General features: G+C 33.4%; 1 protein-coding gene across 1 annotated transcript; it reads right to left on the reverse strand.

Moving 5' to 3' along the window:
- Window positions 1-1,057: 1,057 nt before the first annotated feature.
- Window positions 1,058-1,384, reverse strand: LOC115879095. The gene has a single exon (XM_030895744.1). The coding sequence runs from the start codon at window positions 1,382-1,384 to the stop codon at window positions 1,058-1,060; it is 327 nt and encodes a 108-aa protein (XP_030751604.1).
- Window positions 1,385-19,268: the final 17,884 nt, after the last annotated feature.

Below are 19,268 nucleotides of genomic sequence, written 5' to 3' on the forward strand. Positions count from 1 at the left end.
AATTCGAGTTTCGAAAAATCCCTTCTTATCGAACCTCTACACCCTAAAGTCAATCCGTTTTCCAAAAATCAGCTTTTTACGTCAAGCGCTTTAAGCAGGATCGTGATTAATCAATGACCAATTAATCAATTTTTCGAAACACCCTGTATACATTTTAAAAATCTTAAAATATGTAAAGAAAGAAAATAAAATATACGTGTTCAAGCGTTTTTCGGAAACTTGAACCGTTTTTTAAATAAAAATATTCTAATATTTGAGGGGTGGTTTCACCCCTTAGATTCGAGTTTCGAAAAATCCCTTCTTATCGAACCTCTACACCCTAAAGTCAATCCGTTTTCCAAAAATCAGCTTTTTACGTCAAGCCCTTTAAGCAGGATCGTGATTAATCAATGACCAGATCAATTTTTGAAACACCCTGTATACATTTTTAAAAATCTTAAAATATGTAAAAAGAAAATAAAATATACGTGTTCAAAGCGTTTTTTCGGAAACTTGACCGTTTTTAAATAAAAATATTCTAATATTTGACCCCCCTTTTCACCCCTTTAGAATTCGAATTTCGAAAAATCCTTTCTTATCGAACCTCTACACCATAAAAGGAATCCGTTTGCAAAAAATCAGCTTTCTAGGTCAAGGGTTTGGTCAGGATCGTTGATTAATCAGTATGAGTCAGATTTTCAGATTTATACCCTATATAGATTTTTAATAACTATATATATCGTATCGTACAGTACTATACAGTAGTTGTCCATCATATGTAAAAAACAAAAAAAAATATACGTGTTTTTTGATTTTTTCGGAAATTTTAATAGACCGTTTTACTTATGCCTAATGAGTTGTCAATATTTAGGCTTGCCAACTTTTTTCGATGAAATATAGGGGATTTACTTTTACTAAATCCTTTTTTATCTTACGTAAACATCATAAAAAACTTCATTGCAAAATTTAAGTTTTTTTAATTAGGGTCAAATTTGCCCTATTTCTTTGATCTCGTCCAGTATCAGTCAGGACAGTCAGATTTATATATATAGATATATATACTCCAGGGTTGTCGCAACTAACGTCGCATCCCCACGCCTAACCGCCACCTGTTACGATCAAGAACATCTTCCTCTTCCAAGTTACGGTCCTCCATTGCCCTTCTGATGGCCTCATTCCAGGATCTTCTAGGCCGTCCTCTTTTCCTTTTTCCAGGAGGTGACCAGCTGTAGATACGGTAGGGCCATCTTTGGTGTTCTATGCGTAGCAAGTGTCCAAACCACTTAAGGCCCCTCTGTTCGACTCTATCCACTATTGTCTGTGTGGCATCCATTTTGGCTCTGATTTCCACGTTCCTAACTCTGTCCAGTTTAGATACTCCCGCACTGCATCTCAAATAGTCCATTTCGAGTGCATTCAAAGCTCGCTTTTGTTCAGCTTTTAAGGTCCAAACTTCACACCCATAAGTTACTACCGACTCCACTAGGGCTCTTCCAATATGTACTTTTGTGTTTGGTCTTATGTTTTTGTCCCACAAGATGCCATTCAGTGCTCCTATAATCTTCCGCCCTTGTTCTATTCTTGCAGATACTTCTGTTTTGTCCAGTCCCTTTCTCGTTATACGTGCAAAGAAAATATACTTTCGGTAAAAGCAGAGGTAGCGGGAATAGAAAGCAAATAAGACAATAATTTAAATAAATCGGGCAAGGAATCTTCTGATTTTTGAAAAATGTATTGCCGTTTTTCATCAGTACTTTTCTGAACAAAGTTAGAATCTTTTATTTTTAAATAAATTTCGTTAGGAATGGTTACTTGGAAATACAAACCTTCCATATTTATTTTACAGATACACAGATATTAAACAGAGACACAAATATTAAACAACAGTTTGCTTTTTAAATTCAAGTTTTCCAAAAGACACAATGACGAGATGGTTTTGGTGACCATTGTGGTAACGTCACATTATGCTGCATTGGATACTCTATACTAAATTTAAAAAAAACGTTAAAGACTAACGATACAGTTCTGGATTCAATAAACATTCATAACGAAAACAGAACTAACGATATTAAAGAAAGCATCTGTAATACTCAAGTATACAAACGGAAGATAAAAATTGTAAAAATATCCTAATACTTTGTATTGTTTTCCCTTGGCTGCTGCAACTGCCTGTATACGTTCGTGCATACTGTCATTGAGGATGCATATATCAAATTGCGTTATGCTTTCCCAAACCAAACCAAACCGAACCAAGCGAAGTTCATTTAATGGAGCTGGTACTGCTTTGCGACCTTTAACCCTCCTGCCAAACGTCGAATATGATGGGCAGTTCATAGAAGTATATGGTTCACTATACTCACTAAAACCACCTCGCCATATTGAAAAATAAGATCAAAAAGTAATGATAAGTGAAAAAATTGCAAATTGTTGGTGGCAAGTTCATTTCGCTCTTAAAAATTAACCAAGGCATGTATTGACATGATCCAAAAAAGCAAAATGCTCAGGAAAGATGGTTCTAACCGTAAAATTATATTTTAGGAAAATTTACAAACGAAATTATTGCACAGGGTGTTTTAAAGTTAAGGTAAAAAATAACTCCTCTTTTAACACTGTATAATATGCCAAATACTAAAGTTTATAAAAAAACTGAGTTTACGAATTAAAGTTAATATGATTATATACAGGTTGCTAAAAAATTCATGAAAATAGAGCTAAAAATAACAAAAATATAACAGTTTAAATTTGCCAAAAACTTCTCCGTTGCGTTTCTTTTGCATCTGAGTGTATATCAAATATCGGGACGAAAAAAACCCTTGTAACTTTTTACTATGGTTTCGTGAAATTAGCTTGCTATTTTCGTAAAACCCTTAATTTTAATGGTTTTCAGCTTACATCAAATAATATCCGCCACAAACCTATACGCGTTTCGTACCCCCATTAAAGCCAATCAAATCCACTGGGCACCGACCAAATTAATAGGTACCGTGCCCGTACGTAAAACCAACAAGTTCAACCCCTCCGCTTAAAAGGCAGACACCTGTCTGATGCATTTTTCCGAAAAACCTATCAGCTGCCCCCATCGTTCTGTCTCTAGCTTCGTTTAGATGATCGGAACAGGCACCGTGTTTATTTTTTTTATTGGGCAGTAATGGCCTAGAGAGAATGAATGCCTTTTGAAAAGAAGGGATTATAATCGTGGTCGAAGTTATTAAGGAAGGAAGAATGCTATTGTTAGAGTTACTTAGGTAGTGGATAAACGTCAAAATGTTGTGTAAGGTTCGGTTTAGAAGACCGAAAGAAATATGTTTTGTTTGTTTAGAATGATAAAAAAATGTAGCTATTTTTTTTATTGAGTGGCGATTTAAAAAATATATTCCTTTAGATCTGACACCCAAAATAGCATCTATACTAATATATAAAATCCTTAAGTGACTGACATACTAATTAATCACGATCCTGCTCAAACCACTCAACGTAAGAAGCTCAATTTTGGCATACAGGTTGATTCTAGGGTGTAGAGGATCGATAAGAAGAGATTTTTCAAAATTCCAGTTCCAAGAGGGTGAAACCACCCCTCAAATATTACAATATTTTTTATTTAAAAAACATTGTGTTTCATAAAATATGACCATTGAGTAATCACGATTCTGCTTAAACTGCTTGACGGTTAAAGCTGATTTTTGGCAAACGGATTGACTGTGGGGTGCAGAGGTTCGGTAAGGAGGGGTTTCTCGAATCTCAAATTCCAAGAGGGTGAAAACGCCCCTCAAATATTACAATATTTGTTATTTAAAAAACGGTTAGTCTTTCGGGAAAACGCTTGAATAAGCAGAATTTATTTGTTTTTTTACATATTTTTAAATTTTTAAAAAAATCATACAGGGTGTTCCAAAAAGTTGGGTAATTTCTTAACCGCGATTCTGCTTAAACTGCTTGACGTAGAAAGCTTATTTTTGGCAAATATTTTTCGATTTTTCGAAAGTCAAATTCCAACGAGATGAAACTACCCCTCAAATATTACCAAGTTATATAATAATATCGCCATATTGTTTTTTTCTCATGCTGACATAAATGTGAGAAAATTTTATCCAGTTTGTGTGTTAATAGAAATTCTTACTTTGCTTTATCATCACCATTACAAACGATTAATATAGTTATTAATAAAACCGTTTACTAATCTAGCTTTATAAATTTATGTTTATTTTTTATTTTTTGTTAAATATTTTATAGAAATTAAGATAGCGACACAACTTTATAGGCAAATGTTAGCGTTATTTGAGGCACCATCAAAGAAAGCAATATACCCTTAGTCCCAGAGATGTTACAGCTTAGTTATTTTGCCATACAAGGGAAAAACGAGAGTAGCCCACGCGTAATTGCACTTTTCTTTGTTAGAAAAATATGTTATCGATATATTAAAAGAAAGCCCCTTATTACTCCGGTGACAGAATGACCCGTGGCTCGTGGCTAACGTCATGTTGGTAATGAATGACCTAATCTCAAATTAAGAATCGTGTTTTTTTAATCCTGGATATTAAAGATTTATTGAAATCCTTTTGAAACTGAGTATACCCATTACTATTCTTGATATTAAAAGTGCATTTTTGATGATTATTTACTTGTGCTAGAATATGGTTGGATTGAAGGACATAAATAGACGTAAGTATGGTTATTTGTATAGATATTTATAAAGCTTACTATCTATTTTGCATTTTCAGTTTTTGATGAGACAATTGATTTTATTTATGAAATGCCCACAAAAGACCTACCAATGATTCAACAAATGAAAAAAACAGATGTTACATTTTCATAGAAATTAAGATAGCGACACTATTCCAAATCCATGTTAATAGATAATAAATATTTTGGATTTTTATTTTTTATTTTTAAATATATTTTTGGAACTGCTGGTTTTAGTAATTATTAAATTAAACGAACTAGAAAACAATTCTCAACCATAACCTGTGCCATAACCCTATAAAATAATCAAAATAAGGCATCTCCTGTCTCCTGTCAACGATTACTTCTTTGATCTCAAGATAAAGTCATGCCGTCCCGCAGCCGTCAATCAAGGCCGACTCGCGGCCTTCAATTTTTACTCCCATCGCGCGTAAAGAAGTTTCACTTTAAAAATATGGAAAAAAAGAAAGACTCAAAATAATATATCAAGACTTACGACTGAGAAAAATCAAAGATTTTCCTTCATTTAAAAAAGGAACATCTTCATATTGTTACGGATTCCGTGGGTCCACTAATTTAAACTCACGATAAAATACTTAACGAATTTATTTTCTCTCACTCTGTATACACAAATTATACTAATTTACAACGCAATTTATGCAACTACTATTACCCTAACGGTACTGGCACCTTCGCCAATTAATTCACAATTGAGTTTACTGGAACGTTCTAAAGAATTCTGTAATTTTCTTTTTACTTTCTGGCGAATTCGCCAGGTTCCTCAATGCACGTTGCGGTTATGTAGCAGTAATGCAGTTATGCAACCAGTATTACAGTTTAGCGCTACATACACCTTGACAATATTGTCAGGGGGTTTTAACATGACACTGTCTCCTCAAAGAACACCTCATCACTGAATACACGTTTCTTAATTAAGAATTGTTGTGTCTAATTTTACCAGTCCTGAACACTCAAGTTCGAAAATCCCACATAAAGTGTATTTCATTCTCTTTAAGGTAATTTATCTCTCTTATTATAGTCTTCTACAGGTACACATATATTATTTATAAAATACCAAAAAATGCTCCCCCGATTCCTTAACGATAATCTTATACAAACAACCAGCGAAACCCTGTTATTTTCTCGAAAAAAGACCCAATTTAATAACGACTCTTTCGGTAATTGGTACCTGTCGTGCAGGAGAACTCAGCAGCTGCTTAGTGAAGTAACCGGTGTCCTTGAGACTATTACATTTTGTTAGTTTTCAGGTAGGTTAAGATCAAATATAAGACTATATTATAAAAAACGTCTATACCTATGTAGCGGATTCATCTCTCCAAAAAATCTTATTTGGGTATTTCGCCACTGCAAGAAAATCTACAAAATTCTAGTATTCAAAATTATGTAGTAAGTTATTAGACTACTCACCGAATTCAAAAGGTATCTGGTAAATCTCTAAATTTTGTAAATTAAAGACAATAGATATCACTCCAAGAAAATATATTATTTAAATTAAATATTAAAAAATATAAAGATTACACTTAACTGTAATATAATAGAGCATCCAGTTGACTTCCTTGTTCTACATAACCATGACCTAAATGAGAAAATGAGAGCAAGACCTCGAATGCAGATTAAACACTTTTATTATTCTAATAATTTTAAGACTGTTTTCTCCAGCACTAAAGATAGTTGAAAATCTGTGCCAAGTTCCAAATTATCGTCTGGCTTTTGCCAAGTCTTTCCACATGGTAAAACATGAAAGTTTTATCCTGTCGGTATTTTCATTAAAGCACCATAGAAACCACAGTATATTATTTTATAAATATATGCATAAATATAATGAAATAAGGTACCTAACCACAATTTTAATAAAACAATAATTGAAATATTATCTGTAAAAAATATATAAATTTTCTCTAAAAATTCTAGTTCGTTTGTGAGATATTCGGCATAAAATATCTGCAGTCTCCATTTAACCGCATATCGATATGGCAATCCCGTGTTATTTCAACAAACAAAACATCCGTACATATATATCCGCCAGCAAAAATATTATTATTTTGTTGATTTTAGTAAATTAACGTTGTTTGAGCCAGGCAAACATCAATAATTAAAATGTAATTTGTCCGCGTGTGTTTGCTATACGCTGTCGAGTTTTCAAAGCTGTGTTGGATACACTGTGCAGGAACTGTTAACGAAAATCTATACCATTTTTCTTTAAGATCTCAGATTATATTATTAATCATCATACAATTTCCCTAATGAGATACCGAATTACTTTACCATGGTGAAAGAATGTGCCCTTCTTTGCCATGACTTTTATATTGTTCGGAGAAGATGTCGTTAAAAATTAATTATTACTAATTTAACATTCACTTCTTGTTAAAAGCCGTTAAAAATTTAATACGCCATCTCATTATTATGCCATTTGAAAAAAAGCCCGATAATACATATACAGTATAACCGGGACTTAGTCTTAATGCTTTTTAATTATCTTAGTCCGATAATTAAAAGATCGTTAACCAGAAAATTTGTATTTCTTATCGTTTGTTTCCAAACATTTCGAGTCAAATTTGGAGGTTAACTTTCACTTTAAATATATTTAAGTTCTAAATATACATATACAGGGTGATGATTTGAAAAATATCAATCGTATCAATTTTTATTATCCTGTAAGTTTACCCAAAGTAGCATTTTCAGACACAAAATCGAAACAAAATCTCTGCTGAGGAACATTGCGAAACAATTTTGTCACATTTTTGATACATATGTTTCGTAACATAAATTGCTTTTTGTTTTGAAACATTTTACAAAAATATGGTTTCGCTACAGCTATAACAATAAAGAGTGTCACAAATTTTTCGAAACTTTTAAGAAATAGATGTGGCTCGTATTTACAAAGATTTCGTACCCGTTTTGTGCCTGAAAAGTTTCCATAATTTATTTGATATACTGTCAAATATGAGAACATAACCTTACTTTATTGTTTATATTTTGTTCTGCAGTTTTTGCATTTAAGCATTCTTCAAGTTTTTTTATAGTACTATAATTAAAAACGCAGAAGGATGGACGTAGGGTGAGTACAAATCCTGATATTTTTCTTATGCGATTTTATAATAATTTATTATACGCATTACAGAGCCAATTTGTTTTAGGAATAAATGTAATAACAACCACTACCCATATCCAACAGGAGACCGAAGAAAAATATTACCATCAAACTTTTTTTTCTCTTTTTTCCATAATGTACAACATGTTTTAATTGTGTTATAATAAGTAAATAAACATATTTTAATTATTTTATACACAGATAGCGCTATATCGAGACATTTTGGAAACAAGGTTTCCATTTATTGTCGATTTATTTTCGAAACACGAGTTTCTTTCATTTTAGAGACAAATATGATAGAATGTAGATGATATGTGTAAAACTCCATACCAATTTTATAAAACAATGAATTAAAATTCCGCCATGTTGGCTAGTGATAGCGTTTTAACTAAAAATATTACACTATTATACTTACACTATTTTATATATTTTTATTTTCAGAAACATAAAATAGAACAAAGAGAACAAATGACCACTTGGAAGAATTTGAACAAGAACTGGGAAATATTAATTGGGACATAGTAGGCCTATGCGAAACAAGATTGCAAGGAGAAAAAATGACAACTCTAAATTCTGTACACGATCTGTTTCAAAACAACTCAGAAACAAATCATAGCCAAGGAGGAGTAGCTTTTATTGTAAACAACAAATTCAAACACCTCGTCACTAAATACCATTCAGTATTAAATAGAGTGATATATCTAATAATACGCTTAAACCAAAGATAAAGTATCTAGCTGATACACTGCTATGCACCTACAAGCTCAGCGAGCAGTGAATTGATCGAGGAATTATATGAAGACATTAGCCGGGCTAAAAACCTTGAAAATGCACATTACGTAATCATAACTGGAGACTTTAACGCCAAGATAGGGAAGAAGCAACCGGGTGATACAAACTACATAGGAAACTTTGGTCTCGGGGAACGGAACGACAGAGGAGACATTGTAAACTTTCTCAACAACGAAAAATTATACTGTATGAATACTTTTTATCAAAAACAAACTCAGAAAAAATGGACATGGCGGAGTCCAGACGGACGAGTAAAAAATCAAATAGACTGTATCCTCACCAACAAGAATACAATCTGTAAAGATGTCGATGTGTTAAACAGTTTTCATACAGGAAGTGACCACAGACTAGTACGCGCCAAAATACAAATCTATACAAATATAGAAAGGAGAAAATTAATTACCAGATCAATGTTTCCTACAAGGAAGTTCTCTACAATTAAATCAGGAAACCTATCAAAAAGATCTTGAAAAGAGACTAAAGCCACAGACACTCAGAGATCAAGACCCCAACGACATTCTCAATAATCTAAAGCAGGGCATAACTACAGCAACAAAGAAAATATGTAGTAAAATGAAACACCCTTCGGAAACTAAATTAAAACCAGAAACGACAAAACTAATAAGGGAAAGAAGAAAGACTGACAGAGATGCCCCAGAATATGACACCTTAAATAAAACAACTAAAAGAGAAATAAGAAAAGATCTAAGGGATTATAAGAGAAACCAAATTTTGGAAACAATTGAAAACAATAGAAGCATGAAAGTGTTAAGACGCAAGCAAATGCGCGGAAAACAAAAAATAATAAAGATAAGAAACATACATGGCACTATAACAACGGACAAACATGAAATTAGAAATGAAATTCACAAATTCTACGAACAACTTTATCAGTCTGTTATACCAAACAAAGATAGAGTATAAAAACACATCACAAACGTAGGATCAGAAGATATGCCAGAAATATCAACCACAGAAATTAAATACGCACTTCAACAAATAAAAAATGACAAAAGCCCAGGAGAAGCTCGTATTACACCTGAAATGCTGAAGATGGGCGGAAAACCATTAGTGGGTGCCGTGGAAGTATTGTTAAATAAATGTCTGATGGAGCGAAGAATCCCGGACTCATGGAAAAACGCAGAAGTTGTGCTATTATACAAAAAAGGAGATTTTACAAATATAGAGAATTATAGACCAATAAGCCTTCTCTCGCATCTATACAAGCTCTTCACTAGGATTATCAACAACCGACTGTCTACGAAACTAGATTCCTATCAGCCAATAGAACAGGCAGGCTTTCGAAAAGGTTTTAGTACCATCGATCATCTACAAATAATTAAAACAGTCATTGAAAAAACAACAGAATACAATATACCTCTACATTTGGCCTTTGCAGACTAGCAAAAAGCCTCTGACAGCATCGAAACCTGGTCATTTCTAGCTGCAATGGAGGACGCGAGAATTGATTCCAGATATTATTCCATTATTAAAAATATCTATGATAGTGCAACCTTCCAAGTTAAATTAGATGATGACCTCAAAACAGAAAAAACACTACTCGGCAAGGGCGTAAGACAAGGAGATACCATCTCTCGCAAGTTATTTACACAGGCATTGGAAAATGTCTTCAAGAAATTAGAATGGGAAAATAGAGGTCTAAACATCGATGGGGTACACCTTAGCCATCTGAGGTTTGCAGACGATATTGTCTTGCTGAGCACCGACATTCAAGAACTAAATACCATGCTAAATGAGCTAAATGACCAATCCCAGAAAATTGGCCTTCAAATGAAGTTGAAGAAGACCAAGATAATGAGCAACAATATCCATAACATTACTGTTGACAACGTTATTATTGAAAACGTAGACCATTATAGATATTTAGGTCATAAAATCAAGCTGGGCAAGGAAAACCAAAATACGGAGATCAAACGCAGGATCCATTTGGCATGGGTAGCATTTGGAAATATCAGCGATATTTTCAAGGATAAAAAGGTGCCCATGAAACTAAAGAAAAAGGCTTACGACAGCTGCATTCTACCTGTGCTTACGTATGGCTTAGAGACTATGGCAATTACTCGAAAAACAGCAGAACAACTACGAGTAGCACAAAGAGCCATGGAAAGAATCATGTTGGGAGTCACCATTAGGGAAAAAATATGGAATACCCACATACGTCAAAAAACAAAATTAATAGATGTCGTTAAAAGAGTGGCAAGCCTGAAGTGGCAATGGATACGACATGTGGCAAGACAGGATCCAGACCGATGGCCCCAAAAAGTAATCCTATGGAGACCTAGGGGAACAACAAGAGGTGTGGGCCGACCAAAAAAGAGATGGGTCGATGACGTCAGAGCAGTGGCAGGAAGACAATGGATAAGATTGGCTAGAGATCGCGAAGCATGGAAAAACCTAGAAGAGGCCTATATCCAACACTGGATGGAACCAGGCTGAGAAAGAAGAAGAAGAAGAAAATAGAAATAAAAATATTTTGTAGCTAGAAATAATGATATTATAGAAGGGGCATTAAAAATATGAAAGTACATTATTAAATTAATCGATGAATTTACTTTTGCCTTAGGATATTTTATTAATTTTAATTGTGTTTTTTAGACATTGTGAATGATCGTAAACTAAAAAGTATAAAGTGTAATTGAAACCACTAATTTATTCCACTAATTGGGAGATTCTGAATGAAGCTTTAGTAAGAAAATTATTTTTAGTCAAATTAATAATAATAAAAAAACTAAAAATCTCGAAAAACTAAGCGAGAATATTACAAATTAAACCGCATAATATAGATAGAACATATTTTACATCAATTGTATTTTAAAAGTGTCTCGAAGAAAATATCAAGCTATCAACTAACTATTGACACTATAAATATTCAATTCCCACAGGGGACTACTCCTAAATCCACTCCCTGCAGATTATTCCGTACAGATTTCCCCTCATCGGAAGTTAACACGTAAATATCATGACTCCGGACTTACGGAATAATCCTAACAATCGATAACGGGCTCCTCCGGGGAAGGAAGACCGTTCTCTTTGGCACAACGCGCGTCGCCGACGTCTCAAACTTGCAAATGCTCCAAACCTATCGCGGATGGCCTTAAGGTTAATCTGTTTAGTTCGAAGTCTAGAAACTGGATAGACTAGTTTAAGTCTGTGTCATAGATGACATTTATTGGTTTGGTTTATTTTGCGAGAAGAAGTATTACACGCAATTAAACAGATCACGAGTGGCAAAGCGAATGGTCCTGATGAACTTCCAATCGAGCTTCTCAAACTTATAGATGATGAAGCCATTGAAATTTTGGTTAATCTTTTTAATGTTATATACACTACGGGCATTATACCAAAGGATCGGTTAATGTCTAGTTTTGTACCGTTGCCCAAGAAACCCAATGCCAAAGAATGTTCCGATCATCGAACAATTGCCCTGATGAGTCACACACTGAAAGTGTTTTTGAGAATTATTTATAATAAAATTTTTGCTAAGGTGGACTCAGAAATCAGTGATAACCAAGTAGGGTTTAGAAGAGGCATGGGTACGAAAGAGGCTCTGTTTAGCATAAAAGTGTTAGCACAGAGGTGTATTGATATGAATCAGGACCTGTATGTGTGTTTTATAGATTTTGAGAAGGCTTTCGATAAAGTTGAACATCATAGACTAATTGAAATACTTAAAGACATGAATATCGATAACCGAGATATCAGGATAATACCAAATCTTTATTGGGAGCAAACAGCGAAGGTTATAGACCAACTTTCTGATGAAGTAAAGATTCTGAGCGGCGTTCGTCAAGGATGTATACTTTCTCCGCTATTGTTTAATATATATAGCGAATCAATTTTTCGGGAGGCCTTGACTAGTAGAAAGGAGGGTACCACTATTAATAGGCAGGTCTTAAATAATATGCGGTTCGCGGACGATACCGTCCTTATAGCAGACAACGTGGAGGGTCTGCAAATACTTCTACAAAGACTAAACAACACGTGTAGAGTCTATGGCCTGAAAATGAACCCTAAGAAAACTAAATTTATGATAATCACTAAGAGAGAAGATGTCCAAGCCTATGTTCCAATATATGATATACACCTATGGAGAGAGTACAAAAATATAAATATCTAGGCAGTTGGTTGACCGAAAACTTGGACCAATCAGCAGAAATAAAAGCTCGAATAGAAATAGCCAGAGCAGCCTTTGTAAAACTCAAAAAATGTCTCTGCAGTGGAGACATCAACTTAAAGCTTAGATTAAGAATGCTAAGGGGTTACATATTTGCAACTCTGGTTCAAAGGCTTGGACACTTAAAAAGGCCGAAATGGAGAAGCTTAAGGCATTCGAAAGATGGTGTTATCGGCGGATGCTGAGGATTGCATGGACTGACAAGGTTACAAATGTAGAACTGCGACGCAGAATTCAGAAGGACGAAGAGGTGATTAACACCCTTAAAAAGAGAAAACTTGAGTACTTTGGACACATAATGAAAGGACCTAAATATGCCCTGCTGCAGAACATAATAGAAGGAAAGATAAAGGGCAGAAGGAGCCGAGGAAGAAGTAGAACATCATGGCTCCAGAATTTGAGAGTATGGTTTGGAATGACTTCAAACCAGTTATTCAGAGCAGCCGTTAACAAAGTTAGAATTGCCATGATGATTTCCAACCTCCATTAGGAGATGGAACCCGAAGAAGAAGAAGGCAGAAAAGCAGTTTCGATGCTACATCGAATACTATAGGATAAGAATATAACTATAGAAAACAAAAACAGAATTTAAAATTCCATCGTAAAAAGCATAATTACCTACAGTTCTAAAGTATAGCCTTTAAAAGAGAAAGCTGAAAGAACGCTAAAAGCCACGGAGATGGACTTTTGTAGAAGATCGGCTGTAAAATCCACAAAAGATAAAATTACAGTTGAGGGTTGGAACCTTTGGTGTTACACAGCAAAATAAAAACACTAAATCACCACAATACACCAAAACACTTTTACTTTTACACTGGACGCGCGTTTCGCTAACCATATTAGCATCATCAGCAGATGATTATAAACTAAAGTACAATCTACAAGTACTTTAGTTTATGATCATCTGCTGATGATGCTAACATGGTTAGCGAAACGCGCGTCCAGTGTAAAAGTAAAAGTGTTTTGGTGTATTGTGGTGATTTAGTGTTTTTAAAAGATAAAATACCAAATGAAACCATAAGACGCCAAATGAAACTAAAACACGATATCGTAGATGACATTAGAACTTAGCAATTAATATGATATGGACATGTGCAAAAATGGAAGAACATCGAATCCCAAAGAAAATATTAAATTGGAACCCTCAAGGTAGAAGAAAAAGAGCAAGACCACGCAAGAACTGGAGAGAGGGTATTGAAAAAGAAGTTTTATACAGAGGTTTGGAAGTAGATGGATGGGAAGATAGGGAGAGGTGGAGATTAGGAATCGGAAGACGGAAAACGTTGTAACCCGATTATATAATAAAACTAAGAATGATGCTGATTTATGATGATATATTTCATAAACTGAAGTATTTGGGTAGAAACAACTTTATACAAAGTTGCTCCTATCTTTGGTAATAAAAATAACGAATATTTCTCAAAAATAAAATAAAACAAGCGAAATTAACTCTTTCCCATCTAAATTATCGTCGACTTTACCTTTTCCTCTGCATTTTTCCTTTTATAATTTCCTCGGCTCCGAAATAACCCGAATTTTTTACGTGTTCCCTCGGCGGTACCGCGAACCTCTCCGATTTATTTAGAGGAACCCGAGGACGGCGGAATGCCGCCCCTGGGTCCGTCCATCTTGCGTCCGGCATACCTCACGCCGGACAATAAAATCGACGATTCCAAAAATTCCCTAAAATCCACCGCCATTACAAGCGGCGGCCGGTATATACGGCCGACTATTAATATGAGCCAGAGAAAGGCGGTACCGGTACACTGAGTTCGGCCTGTGTCCGTTAATGAGGCCTTATTTTAATCGACCCAAGACACAGGCTTAATGATTCGAGACGGAGTGGAGAAATTTCCAAATTGGACATTGGATGTTTGTTTTGAAATAACTTAAACCCGGTTATTTTTCTTTTGCTGGTGTGAGACTAGTGAAAAAAGTCACCAGAACTGAAGCAGGTGAAATAGTTCATAGTAGAACACTCGCCAATATTTATAGCTGCCCTGATAGACATTGATATAAAATTTATAAAAACTGTATTGGATCTAGTAACAGAGCATTCATCAATGTCAGAATCCTTCTGTGGCGCTGCAAAAGCAGTCACAAGAATGTCCTCAAACTGATATGTCTACATTAACAAAAATATAAGTAATTTTACAAAACAAAATATTGATACATAAAATACGTCTCGATAATAAAATTAATAAGATAGCTAATTGGCTCTTCTGAAAACTGTCGTCGCCGGATTTTTTGTTTTTTATTTAATTATAAAAATAACGTTTACTTATCATTGTACTTGTAACATTTTGGCATCTAGTTATCATTTTGTGTTAGTTCACAAAAAAAATCTCAGAATTTTGCGCACACTGGAAACTTATCGTACATCAGAAAGAATTAATATGATTCAATAAATTGGTGACTGCAGTGTGCATGCAGAATACAATGTTCAGTATGCTTAACATTTAAACGCTAGGTATACCATCAAATTTAATGCTTATAACAAATTTTCAATTTTTTTTAAATAAGGAAATAAAAACTCCGTTGACACCGCAAAATGGGCTTGGTCAAGTGCCGTTGCACCATTTTTATATTCAAACCTTCGGAGAAAAAGTATGCTCTTGTAAACTAAAATAAATTGGACAGGCCTAAGTGAAATTCAAATTTATACCGCGTGTTCGATCGCCCGGTGACAACCAATTCCGCCGGATTTAAGACCGTATCGCGAGTGAATAGTGTGCGATTACACGAAAAAAGAACACAGAAAAAACGGGGATTTAATTGAAATATTTTTTGAGAGGGCGTTGTACAGTTTAATGGGTATAATAAAAAATCTTATATGCGTTTTCTTTGCCTGTTTTTTATATTCAAAATCTATATGTTTCGTAAATTGTGTAGTTCTATTGAATTTTGTATTTTAACTGATAGTAGGACGGGCCATGGCAAACAACTCCCACAAATGCAGTTCAATGAGTTCACGGATGCGACTTAGTTTTAAGAGATTCGACTTAGACTTAAATGAAATTTAAATGTAAAAATCCCCTGGTATACCAAGTTCACATACGATCGTATATTTAATGTAATAAATTTTAATCAATCATAAACGCAATAAAATAAGAGATGATTAAAGTCTTATCTGTCATCCAGTGATCGTTCCAGTCAGTCCATGAGAAAATCCAGATTGCTGGTCTTCAGTGTCACAGTGGCATTCCTCGTCACAGTGGCATTCACGTCACAATGGCATTAGTTGCAGTACCAAATCCAGTACAAAAAAATTGATAAAAAAATCATCTCCAACTCCTGTCCTCCAACCAACAAAGATATCCCTTTTTCAAGGTTTCCCCAGAATTCCAACTACACAGGCCAAGCTCAATTTCTTGCCAATCGGTCTTCTCGACCTTCAGTGAATTCCAAGACCGTAATTCTACTGAACAATCCCAATATGGAACGGCGACCAGCCAAAATTTCACTAGAATTTCTTTTATTTTCGGCAGAGATCAGAAGGCTTCCCTTGCTTTCACCAAGATGGTTCAAAGTCGAAAAAGGACGCGTATTTGCAAAATCCGCAAAAGACGCTGGACTCCAAGATACCAACCCAAAATCCAACACAGGCAACCAGTAAAACAAAAGACCCAAAATAAAATTCGATGTAAAATTTTATTTAATGCATACGGATTGAGCGAAACATTTTATTACATCATAATAAAATTATAATAATCCCTATAAGAACATAATATCTTAATATCTCGGCAATTATTAATACAGTTTGCGATCATATATAAAAACGTTTAAAAAGATCGAAAATCTAATTTACAAGATCCATCTGTCAAACTTCAGCGACGGTGTCACACGATCAGCTGACAACAATTGAAACGTCAGTCTGTAAATCGTAATATAAACAAGATGAAATTTAGGAAAAAATCAACTATAATCAGGTAAAATCAATTGATTACACACAGGAAAAATACATAATAAAAATCTTTAACCCATATGTATATGGCAGACCCAACATTCCCACTTGTTGCGTTGAAACCAGACAAAAGATAATCACATCAAGTCTATGTTCAAGAATCCTCCGAAGAAACATGCCAAGAAAATTATCCTAACACAAGCATAAGTCTAAATAAAGAATTAGTAACCACTGTAGAAAGAAAGGTAGGTTTTAAACAGACAAATTGATATTTTATTAATGAGGTTTTATATTACAGTTATCGGAGACAACTCCATCCCAAGAAATTGATAAGAATTATTAGAAGATAAGATATTATTAGAAGTTATATGTACAGTTAAGAAGTAAGCTAATTAAACGTTATTATTCAAGTTATTCAAGTAAGTTTAGTTTTATTCCTAAAAATAAGCAAAATAAGTAAAATAAGTTACGGTGAAATTTTAAACCGTAACAACATTTATGATTAATTTAAAAAAATAAAAAGTTCCCAAATTTATCATTTCAGTCAAATAACTATCTGCTCGAGATGTTTATTTTTTGTAAATAATTATATGTATTGGACTGTTTCCATTCTAAATATTTGGACAACGGTTGCTCGTAGCGATTTTTACCAAGAGACATTTTTTAAGTAAAAAATCACGGAAATGTATATTTTTTCATCCAGTTGTTTTATGCAGGTACGGACGAAAAGGTATTGCTCTTCAAAATAGTTAAAACACATGTATGTGGCGCCCCCTACAAATAGGAGTATATTGACATCAAAATCGAATTTATCATGTCAAAAATCTCCCAGATACCAATTTTCATCTAAATATTGACGTTACTTCAGAAATTATTTGTAAAAAATCATACATTTATACTAGTAGTGGGAACTATCGAATGAATACTATCGAAACATTCGATAGTTGCAATTCATTCGAATAATTCGATAGCTAGTAAGAAAACAGTCGTTGAAAACTATTCGAATAAAAATATCGAATAGATGCGTCATCTGCCTTGAAATATATTAATTCGGCAGCAAAAACCATTCATTTATAAAATTCATTCATTTGTAAAATTCATTCATTTGTAAAATTCATTTATTCATCAGGATCGATTATAATAAAATATAAACTGGATTTTAGTTGTCGCCCGGCGACATAGGTTTCTTTCCTAGAAACCCGACAGCGGTCGGCGGTCGGTGGCAATGGTATGAAAAAAGCCGGCATCTTTGATTTTGAGTCAGATAAAGATAAGGACACATTATTTTTTTTTATTGAGGTGCTAGTATTTACACAGAAAATACATTATGAACGGCGCTGTTGCCGTATATTCGTATTAGTTCGTATTAGCAAAGAATATTATTCTTTGGTATTATAGTTAGTTAGGGATAGTATAACTATATATTTTGCATGTTTTTTTATTAATATTCTGTTGTTACACTGCAATAATACTTTTTATTTTGGATATAGGAAAATTATTTTTAATGTTTTTAAGCAAAACTGGTTTAATAAATAATAATAACAGTAATAATTTGTTATACCTATTAACAAAAAAAAAAAAAATCATTTAATATAAACATTTTTTTAAGTAGTAGCAAAATATAAACAACAAATTAGAAGTCAAAATTATTTATATTAGATCCTATTTAAAAATAATATAGTCTCTAAATTTTTTGGCAACGTTGGTTTATTAAATAATAATAATTACAGACAAATTTTAAAATCATGAAATATAAACATTTATTAATTTTCTAAGCATGCAGTGTAATAGAAGAAAAATATAAATAAAAAATTAGAAATCAAAATTATATATGTGTATTACTTTTTATTACTTTGTATTAGTATTTAAAAATAATATTTGCTTTTACTGGTATTTACTTTAAAAAATAAATGAAATATTTCTCCGCAAAAATCTACATGTAAGAGAATTAGCATAAACAAAATACAAATATCGTTAACTTTTTTTAAATTGGCACGTGTAAAACTTTAATCAATCAATTTAATTTTCTCATCCCAAAATTTGAGTTCGATAACCATTTACTTAACCACATTACCACATTACTTAAATATGATTATTAAGTTCAACTAATTCATATTACTAAAACATCTAAAATACAAATACATATGTAATTTTAAAATTAATTGTAAGTTCACCTCATCTCTCTTAAAAATTGTTACTTCTCAAAATTTTCCATTAAAAAAATAGACCATATACCGTATAAAATTAAATAATTGAAAGGTCGGAAAATCACACAAATTTTCGGAAAAATTTTGACCACATGCACACGTACACAATCGTCAATTAAAAAAAAAACACTACTACTTTAGAATTTTAAATATTTTAATAAACGCAAAAATAGCACAATATTTAGAAGGCAAGTTATAAAAATTTGGAAGAACTAATAATGCACTGACGCAGACAAAAATTAAACGAATACTAAATTTCATTTATCAAAAGCATTCGATAGTCGTGGCTTAACGATAACCATTTAATCGCACGGCGAGGTTGTCACATATGCTTTAGTATACAAATGAATGAATGATTTTATTCGAATGAAACCATTCGATAGTTGAAATCATTCATTC

This window comes from Sitophilus oryzae, unplaced genomic scaffold, assembly GCF_002938485.1.
Source record: "Sitophilus oryzae breed Bouriz unplaced genomic scaffold, Soryzae_2.0 scaffold_1576_pilon_pilon, whole genome shotgun sequence".
Taxonomy (NCBI): domain Eukaryota; kingdom Metazoa; phylum Arthropoda; class Insecta; order Coleoptera; family Curculionidae; genus Sitophilus; species Sitophilus oryzae.